This window comes from Tubulanus polymorphus, chromosome 11, assembly GCF_964204645.1.
Source record: "Tubulanus polymorphus chromosome 11, tnTubPoly1.2, whole genome shotgun sequence".
In the NCBI taxonomy this organism is placed as follows: Eukaryota; Metazoa; Nemertea; class Palaeonemertea; order Tubulaniformes; family Tubulanidae; genus Tubulanus; species Tubulanus polymorphus.
Genome location: NC_134035.1, coordinates 2,173,742 through 2,199,537, shown reverse-complemented (window position 1 = coordinate 2,199,537; position 25,796 = coordinate 2,173,742). Strand labels below are relative to the sequence as shown.

At 37.6% G+C, this 25,796-nt stretch overlaps 2 protein-coding genes across 2 annotated transcripts; both read left to right on the top strand.

The window, feature by feature from the left end:
• The first annotated feature begins 11,430 nt into the window (after positions 1 to 11,430).
• Positions 11,431 to 14,454, top strand: LOC141912845 (high choriolytic enzyme 1-like). The gene is made up of 9 exons (XM_074804262.1): positions 11,431 to 11,502; positions 11,821 to 11,952; positions 12,043 to 12,166; positions 12,534 to 12,712; positions 12,790 to 12,883; positions 13,274 to 13,449; positions 13,776 to 13,875; positions 14,204 to 14,223; positions 14,336 to 14,454. Exons 1-9 carry the CDS (start codon positions 11,445 to 11,447, stop codon positions 14,452 to 14,454), a joined length of 1,002 nt encoding a protein of 333 aa, XP_074660363.1. The 5' UTR covers positions 11,431 to 11,444.
• Positions 14,455 to 21,591: 7,137 nt separating this feature from the next.
• On the top strand, positions 21,592 to 25,235 carry LOC141912586 (myotrophin homolog). The gene is made up of 4 exons (XM_074803875.1): positions 21,592 to 21,736; positions 22,338 to 22,451; positions 22,807 to 22,890; positions 23,465 to 25,235. Exons 1-4 carry the CDS (start codon positions 21,659 to 21,661, stop codon positions 23,552 to 23,554), a joined length of 366 nt encoding a protein of 121 aa, XP_074659976.1. The 5' UTR covers positions 21,592 to 21,658; the 3' UTR covers positions 23,555 to 25,235.
• Positions 25,236 to 25,796: the final 561 nt, after the last annotated feature.

Sequence of the window (25,796 nt, the reverse complement as noted above, 5' to 3'; positions counted from 1 at the left end):
CAAAATCTGAGTCTATTGTATAAAGTTTCAAAGAATTGATTATTGATTCACTGTTAACAATGGATATTACAAATGAATTGCAGCTTTAACAAAGACTTTGAGGATATCTTTTTATTAGAGTCAAATTAATTTTCCAATACGCGAGAAAATACGATCAGTTCCAGTACACTCTCAGACATTCAGAGCACTCTCATTTGTTCTGCATGAAAAATGAATTCTACTCAGATGCAAATCGGCCGAACTTATAACAGTTACATTGTCATCATGTCTGTAGCGAACAGGTCTGGAATCTACCGTACTGTGTCACTGGTCATTCTGCTGATCCTGTTCCTTTTTGGAGCCTTTGGAAATTCAGCTACTTTCCTGATAATGATAAGTCGCAGATTTCGCAGTTTATCTTACGCTAACTATCTTATCATTTTGTCGTTCAGTGATTTCACGTACTGCTTCAATTTTACTCTGATGCCTGTTTTACAGTTTGTTCTCTTGCACGTTGACGATGGTCCTATATTCATGATGAACTCGGTGATCAGTTGCCAAAACTATGAATTTATGATGGCGCTTGCAGCCTGCAATAGTTCGTGGTTAATAGTAGTAATAACTCTAGAACGTGTGGCAGTTGTGCTCTTCCCGTTCAAATCTCGTTTGATATGTACACCGAGATTCGCTAGATTGACTTCATTGATAATAACCGCAATTAATGCGCTGTTTCTATACCTTTTTCCTACTTTATCAATACATTTTACCGACCAGTCTTTCGGATGTTTCCACGAATTATTCGACCAATTGAAACTGTTCGTCATACTGGCCATCCATATTAACTTTTTACCGTTAATTTTGATTCTAATATCAAATACAGTTATCATGATTCAGCTATTCAGAGGTTCAAAAATAGTTTCGACCGATAAGAAAACTACAAAATCAAAACGGACAACAATAATGCTTCTAACAGTTTCACTCGCATTCGCAATATTCACACTTCCAAATACTATTACTTCATTTTTGCCCATTCCACCGGAGCAGAGAGATTTTCTATATGACATTACAACTCAGTTTGCAACGTGTAACTATGTGGTAAATTTCTACATATATCTTTTACTGGGACGAGAAATTCGTGAATATTTCTGTGTGAAAATCCGCTGTAGAAATTCAGTCAAAAATAACCATTGATTTCAAGTTTGGAGTCATGTTGTTGGAGTCAAGGAGTTGATGCATGATAAGGTGCAGGTGCCTCGTAGGAGCATTATTTATTCAAATCTGGCACATACTAGAAAATAATAGTGATAACCGATTTGGAGGACATAAGGAAATAAATACTACGACGCGAGAGGTACTTAGGTTCTCGGCCTCTAGAACACCAGTTACTACAAACAATTCTTTTCTTCTTCACCATTTTACTAAATTCGCATGTTATAAATTTTGTTGCTATATGTTTTTAATACCTTTGAATAAACATATATAAACGTTATTTCTGTGAAGTAAAGATGAACTCGAGATTGGTTAAGTCAATATTTGAATCAATTAGAACGACAGAGGAAACACGGATAGAACAACTGAGGAAAGAGGGGAGAGGGGGAGAAGAGAGGGGCGGAGAGGAGAGGACAGAGGCGAGGGGAGAGGGGAGAGGGGGAGATACGAATGTTAATGATACGAGTGTTTAGAGAATTATCCAAACTATAAAAACTGATTCTGAAAGTGATTCACTTCACTTCGTTTTTCTAAGCATTTTTCAGTATTTTTGCATGATTGGTTTGCGCGCTCTCTAATTAGGCACGGGCCAAATTTTAGTCCGGTCCAAATTGCGGCTTATATCTTTGACAGTAGATATTTGTATAAGAAATAGTTGTGATCAATTTTGTTGGGGGTAGGGTGTTATTCATAGCGCCGTGAATTCACTAGATCAAAAGATCACCTGGCACGATTGCCATCCCCAATGAGGACTGTATCTCTCCTGTATCATCACGCACAAGCAGCGGAAATACTAACAAGCTGTCAGTGTACCGTACATCTCGGAATTATCACGTACGGTAACACCTTTTCCCCAAGATCTGTAGTGGACCATGGACTAAAACGCCTGTACATATAGGGCGAAATTGAAGCAAGTAGTATACCACTACCTCAAAGCTCGCCCGAATTGAGCAACTCCTTGCGTCACCAATATGCGGCAACGCAGTCATAGACGCAGTAAAATATCAAGATCAAGATCTGAGAATTGTTTAAGATTGAAGACGGCGTATTTCGAGGCTAACTTGTGTGAACTTTTCGATTTCAATAGTATTTTGATTTTCACACGCAGCAATAGCGCGTTGAATTTAAATCTTATTTCCGACAGCTAGAAATGAATACATCTACATATTCAATATCTTTATTGGGGTCTGAAAATGAACTAGATGGAACTCTTTATAAAAACTCGGTTGTAGTGATGATATCATATTTTACATTATAAGATCTATAAATAAAAGTTATTTTCACATTTTGCTCTCGTACAGGATTTTGAATAAAACTTTAACGTTATGTCTATCGGGAGAAAGTTGCTAACGAGATACAAATTGGAACGGATTAAATTCAGTCGTCCATCGATTCTGAGCAAATTGACCAGTGAATAGAACCATTCAATCTTGAACACAATAGAGACATCCTTACAGTTTCGCTGATATTCATTGAATTCATTCAGCAATTTGTCTTCACTGAGATATGAACGCAACAACTTACGGAGGTCTGTTTTGCCCGGAGAGACCGAGTCGGGAAATCATTTCGATGTTGAACATTTTCTACATTGGACCGATTTGTGTATTTGGAGTCGTTTTGAATATCGTGAACATCATTGTTTTACGCGCTTTTCAATCTCCTATCGTATCGTTTCACTTGCTACAACTTTTGGCCGCTGCTGATATTCTGTATTTGATATGTTCCTTTTTCTATTTTGCTGTAAGATTTGCGGCATACTACTTTCTGAAAGGAACTATGGTATTCCGCCTCGGAGGAGCGAATGTCTATCCCGCATTTTTTATACCATCTTTGTATGCTTATGGGACATCCCTACAATTCAGGAATATGTTTATTCCCGCTGTATCGGCCGACCGAGTGATCAATTTATATTTTCCATTTTTTGCTCGACGTTGGATCAGTAAAGCAAAATTCAATATCGTCTTTGTCATTTTGTTACTGGTTGCAGTTATTTGGCGCTGTCACGGCGCAATTACTGCAAAATATGGCTACAGACCAAACATATGTGACAAATCACTAGAAATCTATGCATTACCCAAGTCAGTTAAAGATAATGTGCGATATTACGTTGCTGTAGCTTTTGGTCCGATGTTAGCGCTGATAATATTCAATTTTCTAATCATATTCAAAGCCGTTAAACTCACGTCGAATAAGACCGAACTCGGCGCTACACGGAAAGAATCTAAATCCGTTTCGCAGGCGACGACTACCGTTTTAATGATCGTGTTTCTGTTTATTATCTGTGAAATATCGCCCTGTATCGATAGACTGGCTTCTTTAGCCGGTAGTAAGGCTGCATGGCGAGGTACGTTGCGAAAGTTTTCACTAATGATGTCGGTGAACGATTCGTTTCTGAACTTTTTCGTTTACGTCGCGGCCAACTCGAAATTTCGCCGTATACTCTTTGATTTGGTTACACGGACAAAACATCGTCAGAAATAAGATTTTTGATGACGGTTTACACAAGGCCTTTTCCGTATTTTAAGCTTATTTCAAAGTGGGATTTGTACGCCTTATGATGAAGCATGGACGTATAAACAGTAGTTCATACGTCCATGGATGTTGTAAGTGCACCTCTGTTGGCTAATGAGAGAGCCCACACATGAGGTCAGGCCTGAACTTTTATTAATAGTTTTAAGACAAGCACATGTTAACTAATATATATCATTTAATGGAAACATTCGATGTTAGAAATAATTATTGATATAAACGTATAACACGCTGAAACGAATTTTCTTAATAGAATTTAAAATATGCACTGTTTATCCATGGACTCTGAATCTAAGAGTCCACGTCTATCTAACACATGAACCAACTCGGGCAGAAACAAAAGAAATCATTTCCTTCCTGAGCTCGGACTTTCACTTAACTCGGATCAGTTTTTTGCCGGTCCAACTTCACAAGAGCTAGGTAAGGTTTGCTGTAAGTGTATATATGGACTTTCTGCGAAAGTAGAAGCTTGGTTGACATTGTTTATTAGGTTTATAAATATCAAACTAATCGGCTGTTTGAAAATGCATTAGAACTTCTTAAGCCCTGCGATTATGTACGGTTTTGATGAAACCAGGATATAGAGAGACTCCTCTTTACTCGGTTGCGGGCAGTTCGGTATAAACCGCTCAAGTCAATTAATCAAGAACCTCTTAACCATTGATCATTATGGTTTGGATAGCACCAGGATATAGAGAGACTCTTCTTTACTTGATAGCGGGCATTTTTAAAATTTTCTATTTTTCTAATTCTCAACTCAGTGTTACATTTATAGTTCTGCTTACACTATACGAGGTAAGGCGCAGTTTCCGAGACAAAAAACTTACTTATTTTAAGGTGTTTTTATGGATGGATTCGACTGACTTCAATCTTTTTAATCTTGAATATTTATACCTCAAAATATCAATGGCTGCTTGTCCGAATACTTAATTTGTGACAATATACATTTATGAATTCTAATGACGAATCGGAAATGGAAAATCCCAACGCTTATGCTGGGATTTCCTGCGCTCATTGAACGGTTCACGAATCTAACATCTAACATCTTTTTTAAGTAAATGAATAACAAATTAAGCTAATGATCTACACATTTATCATAGTACAGTGCTTTGCGGTGACCTTTTACCAATCGAAAGATAATCATATATACTATTGTAAAAGAATGCAAGATCTCGCTTACGACATGACTATATTTTATGACCTAATCCGTAATCGGATACATTTCATGGTTTTATGGCTTTAATTGAAACACAAACACAATGAATAAGAGGAGCCTCTGTTGGTATTTTTATCTATTTCTCCTGTTACGGCACAACATGTTCCGGAGTTCTTTTTTGAATGTAGGGTTTATAAATGAAAAAACTATAAAATTGACGATACCGGTAAAGGAACCGATGTTCCGTGTACAAGCATACAGCCACGGTCGCTTGTACAGGGCCTTCAGAGCTTTACCCTGTGGTGTGACACCCTGATAAACATGTATCATAGCAGCAGGTCCCTTCAGTAACAGGTAGCTGAACACAATTGAAAGTACGACGGCGGTTGCCCGGGCATTGTGAGATTTAGGAACACTGACATTTCGTTTAATGGAAAGGGCGCTTTTGGAAACTACAATCAGAATACCAATATTGAACATTGCTATGATTGATACAGGTATTAACACACCGTATATGCCAATGCTGAATCTAGATAGAAATTTCTCCAGGTTATTTCTCCTCCAGACTGTTTCATAACCGGGTAATCCGTAAGGGCAACTGACTGGGACCAAGTCAATACTGGTCATTGGTTTAAATGCAGGAAACGGTATGAACAGTAAAACTCTCTGAAATGCGGAACAAAACAATACAAAGCTGAAAATTAATGAAAAGTTGAATTTGCTGGTCCACCGTGGTGCTCGGAACGGATCGTAAACGTGTAAGAATCTATCAATTGTAAGCATCGCGATCATCCATGGCTCCGTAGTCACGAGCACCGAGCCGACTCCAGCTGGACCAGTCAGGAAGAAATATGGAAAAATGTTGCCTTTGTGAATGTGAAATGCAAGCTCACCATGAGCAACTAGCGCAGCCGCAAACTGCAGTGAGGTACCCAAATAACTCGTAGAAAGCGCCACTGCGTCAAACCCAGCCCACAACTGCATGAGCCAAGTGGAAGAGTTAAAGCCTTTGTTCGATTGGGCTCTAGCAATGCGTCGATAGACAAATACAGTGATCACATCCAGTATAACACCTAAAATTCCTGTCGGTAAAATTGCCACGGATGTTATAATGATCGGCGTGAACGGCTGCAGCGGACACTGATTGGAACTATTAGCTGTCATTGTAGCCACCACCGCCGTATCTACGGTTGAATCGATAGAGGCTGAATTCACGACATGCCTGGTAACGATTTTACAATCATGAAGCGATCATGATGATAGTTTTAAGCACACTGCAATCATCACGGGAACACTCATCAAGGGCATCTCACTTTTTGTAAAATAGATACATTTGAAATATATTTGAATCGACGTTACGTTGCATCATGTAAAATGCTCGTCAAATGGAAAATCCGGAAAAGGCATTTGATATTTTGAGGAAATATTTGAAAACAGTAAAATTGTACAATTAGATATTTGAAATGAACGAAAACGAACTCTTTAAAAACTCGGTGGTAGAAATGATATTACATTTTGCATTTTCAAATATATACTTTCATTAATCTCTTGTGCAGAAGTTTGCCGAGTCGAATAAAACGTTTGCGTTATTTCTATTTGGAGAAACTTGTAAATGAGATACAAATTTCAACGGATTAGATGTCTAGTCGTCCATTGGTTCTGAACAAATTGGCCAGTGAATAATACCATTCAATCTTGAACATACATCCATGCAGTACCGTATTCTGAAAGGCTGAAATTAATTGAATTTATCTTCAGTCTCACAGTCTGGTGAATTATGAATTAAACGCTGATGCAGATTGGTCGACCATTCAACAGTTACCTGTCTCTAATGTCTGTGGCAAGCAAGTCTGATAACTCCCGCACCATATCATTGGTCACTCTGCCTATCTTGTTTATGTTAGGAGCCTTTGGAAATTCGGCTACTTTTCTCATTATGCTAAGTCGCAGATTCCGCAGTTTATCTTACGCGAACTATCTGATCGTTTTATCGATCGCTGACTTTTTGGTTTGTATCAGTTTTACTTTGATGCCTGTTTTACAGTTTGTTCTCTTGCGCGTAGAAACTGGTCCGAAATATGTGATGATTTCACTGATCAGTTGTCAGATCTACGAATTTACAATCGCACTTGCTTCTTCTACCAGTTCCTGGCTGATAGTTGCTATATCTCTAGAACGTGCGGCAGTTGTTCTCTTCCCGTTCACATCTCGTTTGATATGTACACCGAGATTCGCTAGATTTGCCACATTGACAATTACTGCAGTGAATGTACTAATTCTATGCATTCTTCCTACTGTTTCGATGCATTTCCCCAACTCCTACTTCGGTTGCTACTACGACCTATTTGACCAAATGGCTGTTTTCATCACTTTCGTTGTCTACGTTTGCTTTTTTCCATTGACTTTAATAATTACATCTAATTCCGTTATAGTATTTCAGTTGTTCAGAGGTTCAAAAATAGTCGAGAAAAAAACTACTAAAGCAAAACGCACAACAATAATGTTAGTAACAGTTTCACTCGCATTTGCAATATGTACCCTACCATCCTCTATTATTGTACTCGCACCGATCTCTACAGGACGGAAAGAATTTATCATCGATACACTTACTCAGTTCCAGGTTTTCAATTATTCGATTAATTTCTACATCTATCTTTTACTGGGACGAGAAATTCGTGAATATTTCTGTATTAGATTTATACGTTGTGGAAATTCAAGCAAACATTGATCACTTTAAGTTTGTTAGTTAAACCACGCCAAAGCGTTGCTATTCTACTTAAATAAAAATATGGCGAATATGTGAAATATACAAATATCTAGACAGGTCGACATTGTAATCAAATGTGTTCGGAATAGAAATATAGGAATCGTCTGGTTCAGATTGCCCGTAGTACTTTTAGATGTGCATCTTTATAGAAATTCGATATCCCCGTCGAGAAGGAACCAACCAAACAATCAAACCAGCAGAGATTCCTTTTTTATCATATTCGTCTCGTATTTTTGTTGTTATCAATCGTTTTTTTTTTTTCATATCGTGAAAACTTTACGTTTCCCGCACAGGTTTTAATCGCATTTAGTTAAATATGTAAATCTATCTAAATGAATTCAATGGTAAAAAACAATAGAACTTCTGTGCGTTTTTACAAAAGCCAATTCACCAATTTCGTCGTTGTGTCGATCAAGAGGTGACGATAAAATGACACGCACTCGCCGTGGGTCGCAAAGAGCAAGCGTGCTAACCAGTTGACTCATAGAATAGTCCACTCTGGCTAGCAGCGATACAGCTTCTTCGATATGCGTAACAGTTAATTCAGTTAATGACGGTCACCCAGAACTAATAGTCATTGATACTTTGACGGCCACAAAAATCTCAAAGCTTGTGGTATCGATGGCATCTCCAATGAATCATGAAATTTGACGAAGATGTATTACTGCCCATTCTAGTGTGTTTATCTAAAATCATTATTACGCTTTTCAAAGAAAATAGTAACATTGAGGACCCGGACAACTGTTTGAATCACCTGATACCCATAGAAACCGGTGGCCGCAGATTGAACGAATGGACAGAATCTGTCAAAAGTTTTTAATTAAGCAGCAACTCTAAGAGATGAATTCCATTTTCTTTTGGTTTGCCCGTTTTTCCAAGTACTCAAAGAAGTAAATATTTCCCAAGTTTCTATTGGCGATACCCAACTGACGTTACCATACGGCTGCTACTAATAGATTCAAATAGAAAACTAGAAAATAGAAAAGAATTCTTACTTTCCTTCGCTTGAAATTATTCTTATCATATTAATTATTAGCATTCGAATTAGTTGATGTAGAAATCTAATGATTACGTTATTGAGATGCACAGAACGCACTACGCCATTAGTTGAGGGTCTCTGAAGCCACGGGTAAAGTTCAAAATAACGATTATCGATATCATTATTTGTCTGAATTTCTGCAGCATAATTTTGAACAAAAATATTCGCGAATTTCGCGTCCCAGTAAAAGGTATATGTAAAAATTGATTGAAAAGTTACTCAATAGGAAAAGATCGAATATGTCTAAAAGAAATTCTCTTCGTTCTGCGGAGATTGGTATTAGAATAGTAATAGCAGTTGGAAGTGTGAATATTGCAAATGCGAGTGAAACTGTTAGAAGCATTATTGTTGTACGTTTTGATTTTGTGGTTTTCTGGTCGGAGGAAACCAATTCCGAACCCCTGAATAACTGAATTATTATAACAGTATTCGAAATGAATATCACCGCTAACGGCAGCAGGTAAGCATAGACGACGTACGTCATAAAGATCATGAATTGGTCGAATAACTCGTAATAACACCCAAAGTGGTCAGAAAACTTGATCACTGTAGCTGGAGGAATGCATATTACTAGTGCATCAACTGTGACGATAATGACAATCGCGCATCGGGCGAATCTCGGTGTACATATCAAACGAGATGTGAACGGGAAGAGAACAACTGCCGCACGTTCTAGAGATATAGCCACGATTAACCAGGAGCTATTCGGCGCAGCGAATGCCATAAAAGCTTCACAGATTTTACAGATGACCAGCGACTCCATCATAAATACAGGGCCGATGTTTAGCTGCACGAGTATAAACTGCACTACTGGCATCAGGGTAGAACCTACGCCAACCAGAAAATCACTGAGAGCCAAAGCGATAAGATAGTTAGCGTAAGACAAACCTCGAAATCTGCGACTTATCATTATCAGGAAAGTAGCTAAATTTCCGAAGGTCCCTAGCAGAAACAAAATAAGCAAACTGACTAATGAACGCGTGCGATAGATACCCGACTTGTTAACCAATGACATGAGAACGATATAAGTGTTGTAAGGTCTAGCAATGTGCAACTGAGTGGAATTCTTCATTATTCACACGCGACATTGATGGATCTTCCGTGTATTAAAGTGTATTAAATGAAGTCACATATTTGCGTAGGCATTGATTTCACTAATTTAATCTCTGAACATGAATTTATTGTCGTCTTAAGATTAAATCAATTCTCTGAAAGTTGTGCGTGAATGAAATAATTTCTTACCATTCACTGCAATAAACAGTTTCAAATTGAACCTGACGAGGTAACACGGTCAATATATTGTTCAATTTAAATATGCCAGGGCTATAGTATGCAACATTAATTGCCGTTGAATCTACGCGTATTAAACTGCAAAACATTTATATCTGTAGTTGTTAAACTATTTTCAATCTCGAGAATTTTTAGAATCTTCTTAAGTCGTTGGATCATAAGATGCTATATGATATAGGGTTCCGTAGTGAAATTCCTAGCTCAGAGAATTGACAAGAACCGTGGTTGTTAGTTAATTCAGTTTATTGAGCCGACCGAGCTGTTGTGAGAGCTAGAACAAGAGAGTCTAGCACAAGAGAGAGAACCCTCGAATGAGTCCACGACAAGCGTATTTATACTCTCAGATGGCCACGTCAATTGGACAATGACCATCTGGATTAATCACGAAGGCCATATTTACTAATGTAGAGTTTCAAATATGTGCTCAAATTTCCGGAGCATATGTTTCACTGTAAGCTATCTAGCTCATCTTCTATATATCATATACTTGAAATCTGATCATCTAGCTCGAACCGGCACATTCGACCAGCCATAAACCTAGGGCCGGTTAACTTAACTCAAAAATCATTCAGTTTGAGTTCGCATCCGGATTAAAATGTTCGGACGCTATAGCAGAGATTAAAGGCGGCGTTTTCGTTATCATCATCTAAACTAAAACAACAAATGAAATTTACGCGTATCCCGATGTGAACACGACATAATGATACACCAAGCACCTGTGAGAAAATCCACATATACGCAATCGATTAATTCGTCATTAATCTCATAATATTTCATGTCCGGCTAATCTTTCAACGATAGCGATTCAGCATAAATACTGACTGACCACGGGTAGATTATTGTTACTTGTTGCACCAAGCTTCTCACAAGATGACGTCGTGGATTGCAATAATCGTTGCGGCAGCCGTTTGCGCAAATGTCTACTCGCTGGTACGTACTATAGGTCGTGTTAAAGATGAAACTAGGGTTCATATAGAACCCACAATATCGACGATCAACAACGAAAAGAAAATCTATAATAATAGTGTTTCGGTTAGATCGTCCATTTTCAGATTTTTGTTCAAAATTTAAAGATGGCTGGAGCTAACCGAAACATCAATACAACTGATTCTTAAATGTCGTAAACATTGTCAACGCCTTTTATAACGCCACGGCTTTGACCAATAAAAAGTGAAATAAAATTGAAAGATTCTTCAAGTTTGGCGTATAAATCATCATTTCCTCAGTATCAGTGAAGTTGACTTATTAGGATAGTCGAAAAGTTGGATAAACTATTAGCTCAAGTAAACATTTCAGACTGATTTCCCTTTTTTCGCAATGTGGGATTTTTTACCTAAATATCATTGATAAATTTCTGCGCATTTCAGCTACATGATAATAATAATAATGATAATAATAATATGTGTCTTATATAGCGCTAAATACAGCCAGGCTGTTCAGAGCGGTTTACATTTTCGGTATTATCACCCCGGCCAATGATGATTATTTTTTCGATTGTTTTTCAGAATAAATCCGAATTCGAGGAATACAAACGTAAGTTAACAACGGATAAATAGTATAATAACAAAGGACTTTTTCATATAAATGTCTTGTAGCTAACTATTCAACTTAAAGCTTACCAATTTCCAATTTGGACGAATTATACAATTTTTAAAGCGGTTTTCTCTATTTTCCCTTGAACAGCGATGAGTAATTTTACTTTTGTTTCTTCATTCGATTCAAATGCAAAATAAATATGAATTTTTTTTCACGTCCCGGAATGCAGAAATACGAACTGAGTACAGTGAGGCTGTCAGAATTTCTACATCGAGTTATTCTGAGGAAAGTTAACTACTGCTTCGTGTCTTGCAGGAACTCATTTAGAAGAATTTTCTGGGAAATTTGAAGGAGATATGGCCGGAGTCCCGAATTCATTTAGAAACGCGGCTAGTCGTTTGCGCAAATGGACTAATGGAAAGATTTACTACGATATGTCACAAATGAGTGCGTATTAGAGAAAAAATACTTCAAATTTACTTCACGTCAATTCTGTCCAATTTAGCTGATTTAACATTTTCTAAATTATTATCTAAGGTACCTCCGCTCAAACACGTATTCGCGGTGCTCTGAAAGAACTGCAGGACAAGGTCGGTTCGTGCATCGAGTTCATAGAAAGAACAGACCAAACAAATTACATCTCGATCTACAGCGGTTCCGGGTAAACCATTTAGTTTTTTCACTTGTTTTGCTGCTTTTTGCGAAGCTCCTAAATATGAGATGTGTTTAATGAAACGCTGTTGTCAATATGCTGTAGTCGCTAATCGTTTCGCTAAACGAGTCACCAAACAAGCGAAACAAGCAGAGAATGCTTCTTTGTTTCCCGTTCATTTCGTGCACCAAAACCTGGTGGTCTATAGTGGTTAGATACAAGGCTGGCAGACGAAAGATCCAGGTTCAAATCCCAGGTTCTAATTCCTAATAAAGAAATAATAAGAAATAATCACGCGTTACCAATCGCTTTTGTTTAGATAGCAAAACATATTCAAATCGAAAATTCAGTTAGTGAGTCGTCTGAATGTTTGTAGATGTTGGTCGTACGTTGGAATGGTCCGTAATAAACAGATGATGTCACTGAAAGAACACGGATGTCTCGGAGCCGGAACGATTCAACACGAATTTCTACACGCTCTCGGATTTCAACACGAACAATGTCGTTCCGATCGCGACAAATACCTGACCATCAACTGGGAGAATATCCCCGAAGGTCTGTAGATCATTATTCGATTTTGCAGTTAAAGTGACATTCGAAAAACTCGTTTTAAATCTGAACTCCATTTCCAGCGAAGAGACACAATTTCAACATAGATAACACCAACAATCAAGGGCTTCCATACGAATATGCATCGGTCATGCAATACGGGAAATACGCGTTCAGGTATGTGGAGGATTTTATCACGGGGAGATTTAGGGAGTCGTCTCGGGAGTCTGGACCCCTACGTTCCCTTTTCGTCAAGATAGATATTGTTAAAACATGTTAATTTGTCACACGTATCCTCTCAGAGATTGCAAACTTTGGAATGTATTTCTTCAAAAATGTCTTACTAAAACAAAGGGCGGAACCCCAATAGAGGCCTTTGATTTGGCTGATTTATTCGAGAAATTCTCTTTCATCTATTCCGGACCCCGGCCTTCCAATTGTCATTTTTATTCAATTTGAACGTCATTTATAAAATCTTATTGAAAACACCATATGAAATAACGACATCATCACGGGAACGCTTCCATTGGGAATTTCATATTCTGATCAACACGTTTATTTTCATAGCTCTAACGGAAAACCTTCGATGACTCCTAAAGATCCCAACGCACGACTCGGCATTCGAAAACTGCACAGTCGTGACATCAAAATGGTACAGAAATTGTACGGCTGTTCGGTAACCGATGGAGGAGACAACGGGGGCAACGGGAGTGGAGGCAACGGCGGAGATAACGGAGGATCATGTGAGTTGAGTCAAAGAAACCCGGATACATGGATGCGTTTAGATGTAATGAATGATAATTCATAGAAAATATTAGAAAATTAGTAAATTAATAAGACTGTCATAGGCTTAATATTTGAAGGCTGCCAGTTCCGACCGCACATAAGCTGATAAGACCCGCATCATTGCAAAATGCTTTACATGAATGTAATATTGTTAACGCTGTCGTCACCGACAGGAAAAATATCAATCTTTGATCGATATCAGTCCACGTTTTCCCTTTATTCAGAGATCGATGCTTCATCGCTGGCATCATTTCTAATCTAATTACGCTTTGATTTATCGCAGCTTGCGTCGATGCCAACTCATCGTGTAGCGGATGGGCCAATTACTGCAGCACCAACGCTTACGTAAAGAAGAATTGTAAAAAAACTTGTAATCTCTGCGGGTGAGTTTAAAGACACGATTCAACTCAAGCGTTTACAATCGTAAAACAGTTCGACCAAATTTCATTACGCACACATCACGAAACAAACATAAAACCTGAATGTTATTGATGTTCTTTAGTAGGAAAAACCATTTACCAGAAAAATAGTTTTCCCATTGTGCGAGACATAAGAAATTGCTATAACCTTGCTATATACTGCTATAAGCTATAGCAAGAAACGGCTACTGACCTATACTGTAACTGTACTGAACAATCATGGATACTATTTATTTCAAATTTAGTCATCTATAATCATGTGTATCATCTAAATCTAAATTTCTATTTTCAGCGGAGGTTCAGGAGGAGGATGTAAGTAAAAATCTGGTTTCAGACTCGTAGTCATTTACCATACAAAACTTGTAAAACTGTCCGATCACACAATAAGAATGATTGTCTACGATGAGTTTCCTATTATTTTCAGCGTCATCGTGCAAGGATACGAACGTCAACTGTTCCGGTTGGACGAAATATTGTACTGAAAGTACTTATATCAGTTACATGAAAAAGAATTGCGAGAAAACTTGCGGCTTCTGCCGATGAAAATCCACCATTTTCAAATATGAAATAAACGAATGAATCGATAAAGAATTAGAATCGTGTTTTCTTGATAATTTCGAGGAAGAGACAATCTTATTTACACCTTTGTCCTTATCAATTTAATGTTGATCGGTTTCTGCAGCGCCCAGGACAAACTCTTTCTGTTGCATGTAGTCTAAATAGTTTATGGTACTGACTTGTTTCCGAACTGGAAACATCGGAATGTGTTGGCACAACAACAGCCTTTGTGAACGAAAATCCAATACTACCTCCGAATACAAACATTTCACAAATCTCAATAAACCCTCTTCTCATTCCATTCAGGATTATCTTCATAATCTAGTTCGATAATATCCTATACATTACTAAACATTTCGTAACCTGAGTTCCTAGTAAGATTCTCTAACAATTAACGGATTCATTCGCAGTCGACAATAATTAAGTAATAGTAACGTTGATTTTATTTATCTCTTAACAAAAATATGAAAGCTACCACGAAATAGGACATTATTATCAATTCATTCCAGGATAAATCATTATCAAATGTTCGCGAGGTTATCACGAGTTATTACGGTTGTTATCCTCCAACAGAGATACGTTTTGTACCGAACATTAACAGAGATACGAATTAACGCCCCCCCCCGCCCATTTAGAAATAAAGATTGATTGCCTTTTAGAACTCCTGGCTACGGACCTGTCTATCTATGTGGTTGAATAATGAACTGATGTTATTTTTACCTGTGGTTTCGCTGTGTAGAACTGATTTCCGACCAGTTCAGATGTGTTATACTATCAAATATTTCACAATATACGATGAACTGTTGTACGACATCGAGTATTGATATTTAATTTAGATAGACCTACGTTTATTCGTGACACAATAATAAACTTTCAAAAGAATCTGAGTAAACTATGTGAGATTTCTGAGAATCGATTTTCTATTCGCTGTTAACAATCAATCTTACAAAGAAACTGTAGCTGTAACAAAGACTTAAATGACATTTTCATATTGAAGTGAAATCAATTTTCCGATACGCCAGAGGACACGGTCAGTTCAGGAACGTTTTTAGACAGTTAGTTCAATCTCGGTTAGTCAGTACACTCGACAGTCAGTACACGCTTCCATTCGATCTGTATGAATCATGAATTCTACTCGGGTGCAAATTGGTCGTTCTTACAGCAGTTACATCGCTCTCATGTCTGTAGTGAACAGGTCTGGAATCTACCGTACTGTGTCACTGGTCATTCTCCCTATCGCGTTCATTTTGGGAGCGTTTGGAAATCCAGCTACTTTCCTGATTATGATGAGTCACAGATTTCGTAATTTATCATACGCAAATTATCTTATCGCTTTGTCTCTCGGTGATTTTGTGTTTTGTATTAACTATACATTGATGCCTGTTTTACAGTTTGTTCTCTTGCGCGTTAAAGACGGTCCCGTGTTCTTGATGAACTCGGTGATCAGTTGCCAAATCTATGAATTTGTAATGGCGCTTGCGGGCGTCAATAGTTCGTGGTTAATCGTGGCTATATCTCTAGAACGTGCGGCTGTTGTGCTCTTCCCGTTGACATCTCGTTTGATATGTACACCGAGATTCGCTAGATTTGTTACATTGATAATTACGGCTGTGAATTTACTGTTTCTATATCTCACGCCTATTCTGTCGTTAAGATTTACGAATCAGTCGTTCGGATGTTACTATGAGTTATTTAACCAAATAACATATTTCTCTATGATTGTCATCTACGTTAACATAATACCTTTAACGTTGATTCTAACGTCGAATTCTGTTATAATATTTCAGTTATTCAGAGGTTCAAAAATGGTTTCGTCCGATCAGAAAACCTCAAAATCAAAACGTACAACAATAATGCTTGTAACAGTTTCACTCGCATTCGCAGTATTCACGCTACCGCCTACTATTGCTGTGTTTTTACCGCTCTCCGAAGAAGTAAAAAATGTATTATACGACATGTTTGCACAGTTTCAAATGTGTAACTATGTCGTAAATTTCTACATCTATCTTCTACTGGGACGAGAAATTCGTGACTATTTCTGTATGAAAATCCGCTGTAGAAATTCAGTCAAATAACCATTGGATTCATGTTTGCTCGTCATAAACTCAAGAGATTTCCGATTAGTCCGGGGGGGGGGGGGTGGGTCGGTTGTATTCAAAGAATAAATCTTGAAATGACTTCTGCTTTTTTACAGTTTTCCCGACAGTTCCTGCAGCACCACTATCGGCTGGAGATTTATGATTTATATCTATAAAATTCATTACATAGAAAATATGTAGAGATCAGGTTTTATTGTTTTTTTTTTGTTTTGGTTTGTTTTTGTTTTGTAGTTGAGATGTTTTATTCACAAAATTTACAGTTATATTTATATAAAATATACAGCAAATATAACACAGTGTATTGGGTTATTTTACGACTAAATCTGGATGTGGGATGCAGGAATGATAAAGGCGAACACCCTTAATGCCTTGAGACACTCTGTATCTAATTATTCTAATGATTTCGAAGGGTTTCTCTTTCATCGTGACGGAATCACACGAGTTCCCTGATGAGATGTTGTGATCGTCGAGTAACATTCGAGAAAATGACAAAATGTAAAACTTGAAATATGCGTGAAAATAGAAATATAAATTTCGAGAAAGTTTGATACAAATTGATACAAACATCATTAGTTTGAGTTAACACATCTTTCGTTGCGTATTGGGCCGATTGATAGAAATCTAGGGAATCAGGAAACACTTTTTCTGCATAGGTTTATCGCTGCTGACCGAAATGATCTGCTAGCGACCAGATAGATTACGCAATTAATCGCCGAGTCGATCGGTGTTAGATTATCGGTAACAACAAATATAGACCTGAGCAGCACCTCGTCCCAACCTTTCTTAACGAAATAGTTCCATACCCTCGAGACGAGCGTCGGTAACTCGCACACTACATAAACAAATGTCGTGATTAAAACTAACTGCGTCGCTTTGTTTTTAGCTGCGGAAGATCTATCATCTTTTTTGGTAGCCATTGACTTTCGCAGCTTACTGGACCTATACAATGACCACAAGAGAATTACGTTGGCAAACAGAATAAACACGACTGGGATGGATATAGTTAATAACATAAACACCAAAGTGCTAAACTTGTCAATCGAGCGACTTTTGTAGAATTTCGGGTGACGAGGAAAGCTGCGTGGTGAACCGTTACATTGAGTCATGCCTATGTGCGCACCAAAATAACGAGGGACATAAGCAACAACAGAAATGATTATGATGATTAATGTAGAAATATGAATCTTTTTCCTGTCAATACAGCGCCGTGACCAGAATGGAAACAAAACGTGAAGACATCGAACTACCGCGGCGAGAACTATCATCCAATTTCGAATCGTTACCGTCGACTTATAGGACGCAATTCGAATCCAGTTCCACAGTGGAAACACCTCGTAGTCGTATCGACGAAACGTCAGGTCTCCGTAGATGGCTCTATGTATCAGGTGACGGAGTGGACCGTCTAGGAATGTATTTGTAAGATAGATTATATCCGATAGCGCGACGAGGATAAGAAGGTGAATGGCTTGCCCGCTGTCAGACAATCTCCGCAAAACAATGATACTGAAAATATTGAGAATCACACCGATTGCGAATACAGGAAAAATGAAATAGACTAGAATATTATGTTTCCGTACTTGGAGATCGAGTATCGGGCAAACGTAAGTTTCAGTAACACTTGCAGATGCGGCAGTGGTACCGGTGGTTGCGTTCCTGCCCATATCATAGGCTGTTCAGCGATTTCAAGGAGTGAATCGATGGGCTGTAATCACACGTACGACCTACAGCGATAATATGACAGTATTCGTATTGTAGTATACACTGTCGTTGAAGTTCTGCTGCTATTTTCGTTACTTGCAAACCTGATATAGTTTCATACATTGTGCGTCGCTTCTCTATTCACGCACCCCAATTCCATATAATGAGAGACTTAGTCAGTTATGTAACATGAATGAAGTAGAAGACGAATTGCATTTACTTCTAATCTGCCCTTTCTACGGAGAAGAACCGGGGAGATTTATTTCGAGAAACATACGCAGTAATCCTAATACTTCCAACTTTAAGTAAATCATGTAACATGAACATCCTCCACCAGTACTTATATAGAGTTAAAGTCAAACGGGGGTCTGTTAATTTATAACTCTAAAGATACAATGTTATCTATTATTTCCTGTACGGATAGTGGAAATAAGACCTCTTTCTACCATCCGCACCAATATACACAAAATCCTTGTATGCGGTTATCCGTCATCGTTGTTAATTATGTTATTATGTTATCATTGTCTTCTTCTTTGACAATAAAGTTAATATATTCATAAATGATTGCATGATATCCATTAGGTCTGCAGGGACACAGTCGTTCATGGAAGTTGATATTTCATAAATTACGTGATTATTTCTTTATTATTGCTGAGAATGCCGAATTTATCGACATCATTCCGCACAGCGCGTGAAAGTCAAAGTAGAAGAGCTTTTTTGGCTCGTGTGAAACCCGTCTAGTGGTCAGTTAGCAGGCCCGTAGAAAGGGGGGTTAGCTATCTCAATAAGATACACATGTATTTTCCTTCGTTATATCAACGGAAATCGTTCATACCTTGGCATCAAAATTGGCATTCAATTTTTTTGCGAGGAGAAAACTATTCTCACACAAGTTTCTAATAAAAAAAAACAAATTGATAATGCCGAAAAAGTTGCATATAGTTTATGTACTGATAAAATAATCGATCTCATGAATTCCAACATATAATTGTAGATTTTGCCATTGTGTAAGATATCTATGTTCAATTTGGCTAATTACTGTATAAGAATAACCGCAATTGTCGAAACATCCATCTGAATGTTGATTAATGCGTTTGCAGAAGGTCATCTCTTCGAGCACAGCTCGGAAATTACATCCTACATACAAATCTTGACTGCGTCAGCCCATTGAGTTATCCTCGTACCTAGATGTTACCGAGTTTCGTGAAGCATAAACCCTTTTCTGGGTTCGTTATATATTCAATGTCCGTATATGATATAATGTATGTATGTTTATAAATTTAAAAAATGGCATTACATTTTCAAAAACTTGCAACAAATTTTGGTAATAACTTAATGTGTAGTTTCAAGTCCGATATGTAAATAAATATAGTTTGAAAACTCTTTGTTTTTGTTTTTCCTTTTAAATTCGTTTAGTCTATGCATTGGTATTGCAGGTAGTAGAAAGATTGACGTCTTGACAGAGTAAAAAGTGATTTTTGATTATTCATGGAAGCACCGAAAATCTCATTTTCTGACGGCCTCTGACAACACGGTATTAAATATTGGTAAATCAAACTTACAGTTCTAAATGATTATTTGTTTGAATTTCGACAAAGTAATCGTGTGCAGAAATATTCACGAATTTCTCGTCCCAGTAAAAGATATATGTAAAAATTTACGACATAGTTACACAATTGGAACTGAGTGAACACGTCATAAAGAAAATCGGTCTGTTCCAAAGGGATCGGTAGGAATACTGCGATAGTTGTTGGAAGTGTAAACATTGCAAATGCGAGTGAAACTGTTACAAGCATTATCGTTGTACGTTTTGATTTTGTAGTTTTCTTATCGGTCGAAACCACATCAGAACCCCTGAATAACTGAACGATTATAACAGAATTTGATGTAATTATCAAAATTAGAGGTAGAAGATAAAGGTGAATGACAATTATGATGAAATATGTTAATTGGTCAAATAATTCATAGTAACATCCGAAAGACTGGTTAGAAAAATGCATCGACACAGTAGGTAGAAGATAAAGAATCAGTACATTCACTGAAGTTATCGTCAATATGGCGAATCTAGCGAATCTAGGTGTACATATCAAACGAGATGTGAACGGGAAGAGAACAACTGCCGCACGTTCTATAGATATAGCCACGATTAACCAGGAACTATTACAGGCCGCAACTATCATTACGAATTCGTAGATTTGACAACTGATCAGTGAATTCATCAGAAATATCGGACCGATGTTAACGAATAAGAAAACAAACTGCAAAACGGGCATCAAAGATAGGTTGATGCAGAACATAAAATCCCCGATCGACAAAACGATCAGATAGTTAGCGTAAGATAAACCCCGAAATCTGCGACTTATCATTATCAGGAAAGTAGCCGAATTTCCGAATGCCCCTAACAGAAACAATATAGGCAGAATGACCAATGACACAGTACGGTAGATTCCAGACTTGTTCGCCACAGACATGATGACGATGTAACTGCTATAGGTTCGACCGATTTGCATCTCAGTAAAATTCATTTCCATGTCTTGAGTGGACTGGACCGACTGTCGCGTCTGACTGTCTGACTCACACATTGTGAGATTAATTAATCATTAATCAATATATTCTTGCGCGAAATAAATCTGCATTGATAAAGCCTTATTCATGATTCACTCAAACTCATGTCGACACATTTAGAAAATCTATTTTGTAAAATCTGGCACAATAGTCGCATTAGTGAAAGTGTATTGCGAAACTAGTCAATATTCCATTAGATATAATTTACGAACACGGGTTTACAAATAGAATTTGCAGAAAATAGGTAGAAAGTTAAATGCGAAAGACATACCTGTAAAATGAAGTTGTGAACTGTTAGTAGTAATATGGAGATACGTAAGCTGCTCAATATATAGCTTATCTCTTTATAAGAACATCTTCCAAGGCCTGGGATCGTGGTGGGTATGCGGTCAGTAAACGGCGTTACGTCTCACTTACACCGGTCATCCACCATGCCCCAATCCTGGCAGCGATCCGAATCGTTCAGTGATCCTGTAGTAAGTAGACTTGAAAGCCACGAATAGTAAAAAGGAAACTCAAAACAACGTAATTGATGACCACGAGCTACTTATTGAGAATTTCCCAAAATGGGAATGAACATCATCATACTATACAGTCAACATTTAAGTGGTTGAAAAACAATATTGCAAAATAGTTCACTTCGACCGTTTCAAGTTTGATCACCGGACCGCTGCCGGAATCGAACAATAAAGTTAATTTAAATTGTAATAAAGCTAATGTTTATTGCATTGAATAAAATTTGATTGACGTTTCATACGTTCATATACGACAAAAGAAAATTTATTGAACAAAAATTTTTTCGACTGCAAAACCGTCCGCTGCTGAAAATGGGGGAATATTTATGGGCCATCAAGAACGGAGACTTAGAAAAAGTTGAAAAAGAAGTCGAACAACTTCTACAATCGGTAAATCGTTTACTATTTTACGTATTTTGTCTTGTCAATCAATTCAATCAATGTCTGATCGAGTTTTCCGTTTTTGTTGTTGGAGTATTCCAGGAAAAATATACAGGCCTGCTGCTGCTGCTTCGTAGGACCAACTATCTACAAAGTGGATATTTATTTAACACCATATAGAACGGCAAAAAAGTGTTAACTTCCGCTATTTTACCGTACATAATTACTATATATTATAGTTTTAACTAATTAAAGTAACATTAAAATCATTTTATTTGGTTTAGGGTTAGGGTTCCGATGGGTTTAGGGTCTAACGACCCAGAGGGTTAGGTAGGATTAGGGTTAGGGTCCGTTCTACCCCTAGGGATAGAATTAGCCAATCAGCGACGACGTAAAATATCCACTGCCCAAAAACAAATTTTCATTAAATTAAAAAAAAACAGGGATGCTGGGGTTGGTCATTGATACTGGGTTTATTCATTCACTATCAAGTGTGACAAGTCCCTGTGAACTGGACTGGAGAAATGTAAGAAGACATGTATCGGAACTAGGATTAGGAAATGGCCCGGCCCTAGGAAATGTTAAATCTATTGATCTGTTCTGTCGTTAGGGAGGTACGGTGAACGACGATTTGGAAAGTGGACGCGTTGCTCTCCATCTAGCCGCCGACTACGGACAAAAAGAAGTGCTCGAATATTTAATAAGTAAAGGTGCTGATATCGACGTAAGTGGATCTGCCGCTAGTGTACCAAATAAATTAACGCATTCAAAAATTTTCCTCAAATTCTGTTGAAAGGTGGCCACTTTAATTTAGCCTTGCTTTATCCCTGACATTCACTCCATTTTCCCTGATTTTACCTGCTAAGAATTCGATCAAAGACACAGTCAAAAAAGTAAGTCAGAAGTTGGGATTTTTAAATTTACTATCTCCAGCACTTTCTGGAATTAATTAGTCAGCATTGAAAAGGGTTAAATAAATTCCCTGACCTTTCCCTAATTTCCAAGTAAGTGGCCACCCTGGCGTAAGCTTTACAACGAATTACTAGATTTTAAAGACGCTGTTTTGAATTTCGTTGCAGAAACTAGACAAATACGGAATTTCGCCTCTGTTGGCTGCGATATACGAAGGTCACACGTCCTGCGTCAAGCTGTTGATATCAAAGGTAGCCGCGAAAATCGAGTTTTTGCCTTGTTTCCGCCTTCACATTTCTGTCGTAATCGTAGTAGTTTTCACCATAATTTAGAGTTATTTGATATAGAAAATAGAAGTCAAATTGAAAATGAATAGTATTCTGAGATTGAGGGTTTTTTGATATTTTTGGGCGGAGTTGAACTCTTAACCCTTTCAGTGCGTCTACACCGCAGTGCGGTGTATAAATCAGTGATGGATTTTGCTAGTACACCGCGCTGAGGTGTATTGATTTAATTAGTAATTATCTCTCTTGAAAGATGGCAGCACCTGTCAAACGTAGTGAAATATTAGTAACTAATGATACACCGCGCCGCGGTGTAGACGCATTATAGTGCTATTCCCGTTATTCAACAGACTACAGTGGAATTTTCCCAAATTTTCACATTTTCTCCAGCACTATAGGGTATTAATTAGTCAGCACGGAAAGGGTTAAAAGAGTAGAGACCGCTCTCAAATAGTAGTCAGTTGTGAGGTCTGACTGGGTCGACCCTTCAGAAATATTTGTGATGTCGCCCTGTTTCATCGTTGGTTTTCCTATTTTTCAGGGTGCTGAATACAAGAGCGTAAAAGCTCCGTCTGGCGATTCGTACTACGACTGCGCGGAGAAGGACGAAATAAAGGCTTTGCTCAAGTAGTGCGCGCGAGACACGACTTCAATCACGTTTAAACTTATATACTCGTTTAAATCAACATTTATCATATAACGAACTCTGAGTGTCTCATTTCGTGTGTGTATGCGACTTAACGTCAGTAAAGGAAGGACGTAGTTTTAGTTTTGTATCACTCGGAATTCCTGATATGCACTCACTATTACGCGGCCTATTTCGATATACATTGGAACCTTATTGCATTTTGAAAAAAACCGAAAATATCGAAAAGTAGCTTTAAATCTTTTGCGTCGAACGAGTAGGTCTATCCAATCTTCAGAGATTAACTTAAAATGAAAACGCAAAATGAAATGGAAACGATGAGGTTCTAGATAGTCGACGCTATTTTCCAGTCTTGATGGATATCAATGAGAAAAGATACATAACTCTGAAGGCTAGTTAGAGGATACGATAGCAGTCGTTTAAATTGATAGATTGGGTTTCTTTAAATGATACTAACAATGAGGTTCCATTGTGTATAGTAGAACACGTGGTCGGATTTTTTCGGGACTGGAAGTTTTGAAATGATATGGAATGCTTGTATTTGTTGAGTTATGCTATTAAATGAATAATTAGTGCGTTATGTCGGGTGCTTCATCGATCATCGTTTCTTAGAGATGTAGCCTAGTTGTCCATCTTACGATCGCGTGCCAACTCCTGATATTCTAGGGGCGCGAGATTGATGTCAAAAGTTCGCTTTACGCGGATCTCATCTCTTAAGGCGACGTTTAGATGATCAGTTTTGAAATTTAGGAATGTTTCGTGAATTTAGAAAAAAATTGGTAGAATGGTGACTAAGAGTTGGATTGTCTATGGGTCCGGGATGCTGATTAATACTTGATTAATTATCACACGCTGCGTATGATAGAGATTTTATTTTTAAGCTAGTATATCTCATCCTACTAAACTATAGTAGTACGATATGTGTAGCAATTATGTGAGTAAATCATGGATTTTTATGTCATAAAAATTAAGATTTATCAAATTGCGGAATCATGTATATAATATCATAGAGAAGGATATTTTGGACCGTTTAAACAACAGTTCCAACTTGCACTGTCTTTTCGTCCGGGTCTTATGGTCCGAGTAACAATTGGATCTGAATTTGGATCTAATCCCGATGTCATGTGCAGTACATTATTGTAAAATACAATTGATTGATAACATCATTACAAATAATCCGTAACAGAACTTCATGAATAAAGATGATCAGAAAAAATATCCAACTCAATCGGAGTTTACTTCAGTACTGTTTATGGATGGAGCGAATCATTATAATTTCATTCATTTACATGTACAGTACAAGTCCTTTATAGCGCCACTGTTAGAACCAATCATTCACATGTCCTTATAAAGAATTTAGCATTATAAAGAATGCCATTTGCGTTCGAGTTTGCATATTTATTCCCTTAGAAGTGCATTAAAAAGAATGGCAGTATAAAGGACTTGGTTGGTACATTTACTTCTCTTAATTTTACATAGGTTGTGTGTGTTCGTGACGCTAGTACGCTTGAGAAGATTAAAGAATATCTGCATTGTTCATACACATCATAATAATAATTATAATATATCTCGGGCGCTTCTTGTAACGTGTGCATGTGTACAAATATTTTTGTCGATAGAATTTTCACAGAATTAAACGATAATTAATTTATTCACAGTACGATTCGTGTCGTTTTGTTGTCTAGTTTTCTGACTTATAAATTGGTCCAAGTTGGTCTTTTTTATAACTCGCTTATCCAAGTATACCTTGACAACTTATCCCAAATGATTTTCACGTATGCTATTTTAAGTAGAATTTTAAATATGAATTGGTACTCAAACTCTCAGAGTTGCCACTTCTCCGGAATTCCGGATTTAAAAAAAATCCAATTTCATTTTTGGGAGAAGTCCAATACTCTGGACACATTTTAATGGATGACTGATTGAATGACTACTTGTAAGGAGGTTGACTGTTAGTGCTGTGTTAGATAAGTTTTAGCGGTAATCACACTTACAACCCCGCTATCGCACTATCCAGAAGTATACCGGAAAAAGATGACTACCGGCAACTGCAAACCGTAGGACTGAAGAATGTGTGCCCCGTCATGCCCTAGACCGAACTCGTTCTAGAACATGGCCCCTGCAATGGTCAATCAAATACATCGATAAGAAAAGTTGGTGCCAATTTATATATCCGATGCAGTTGTCAATCTGCTGTCCGTAGACTGCACTCACTTGGGACAATCTG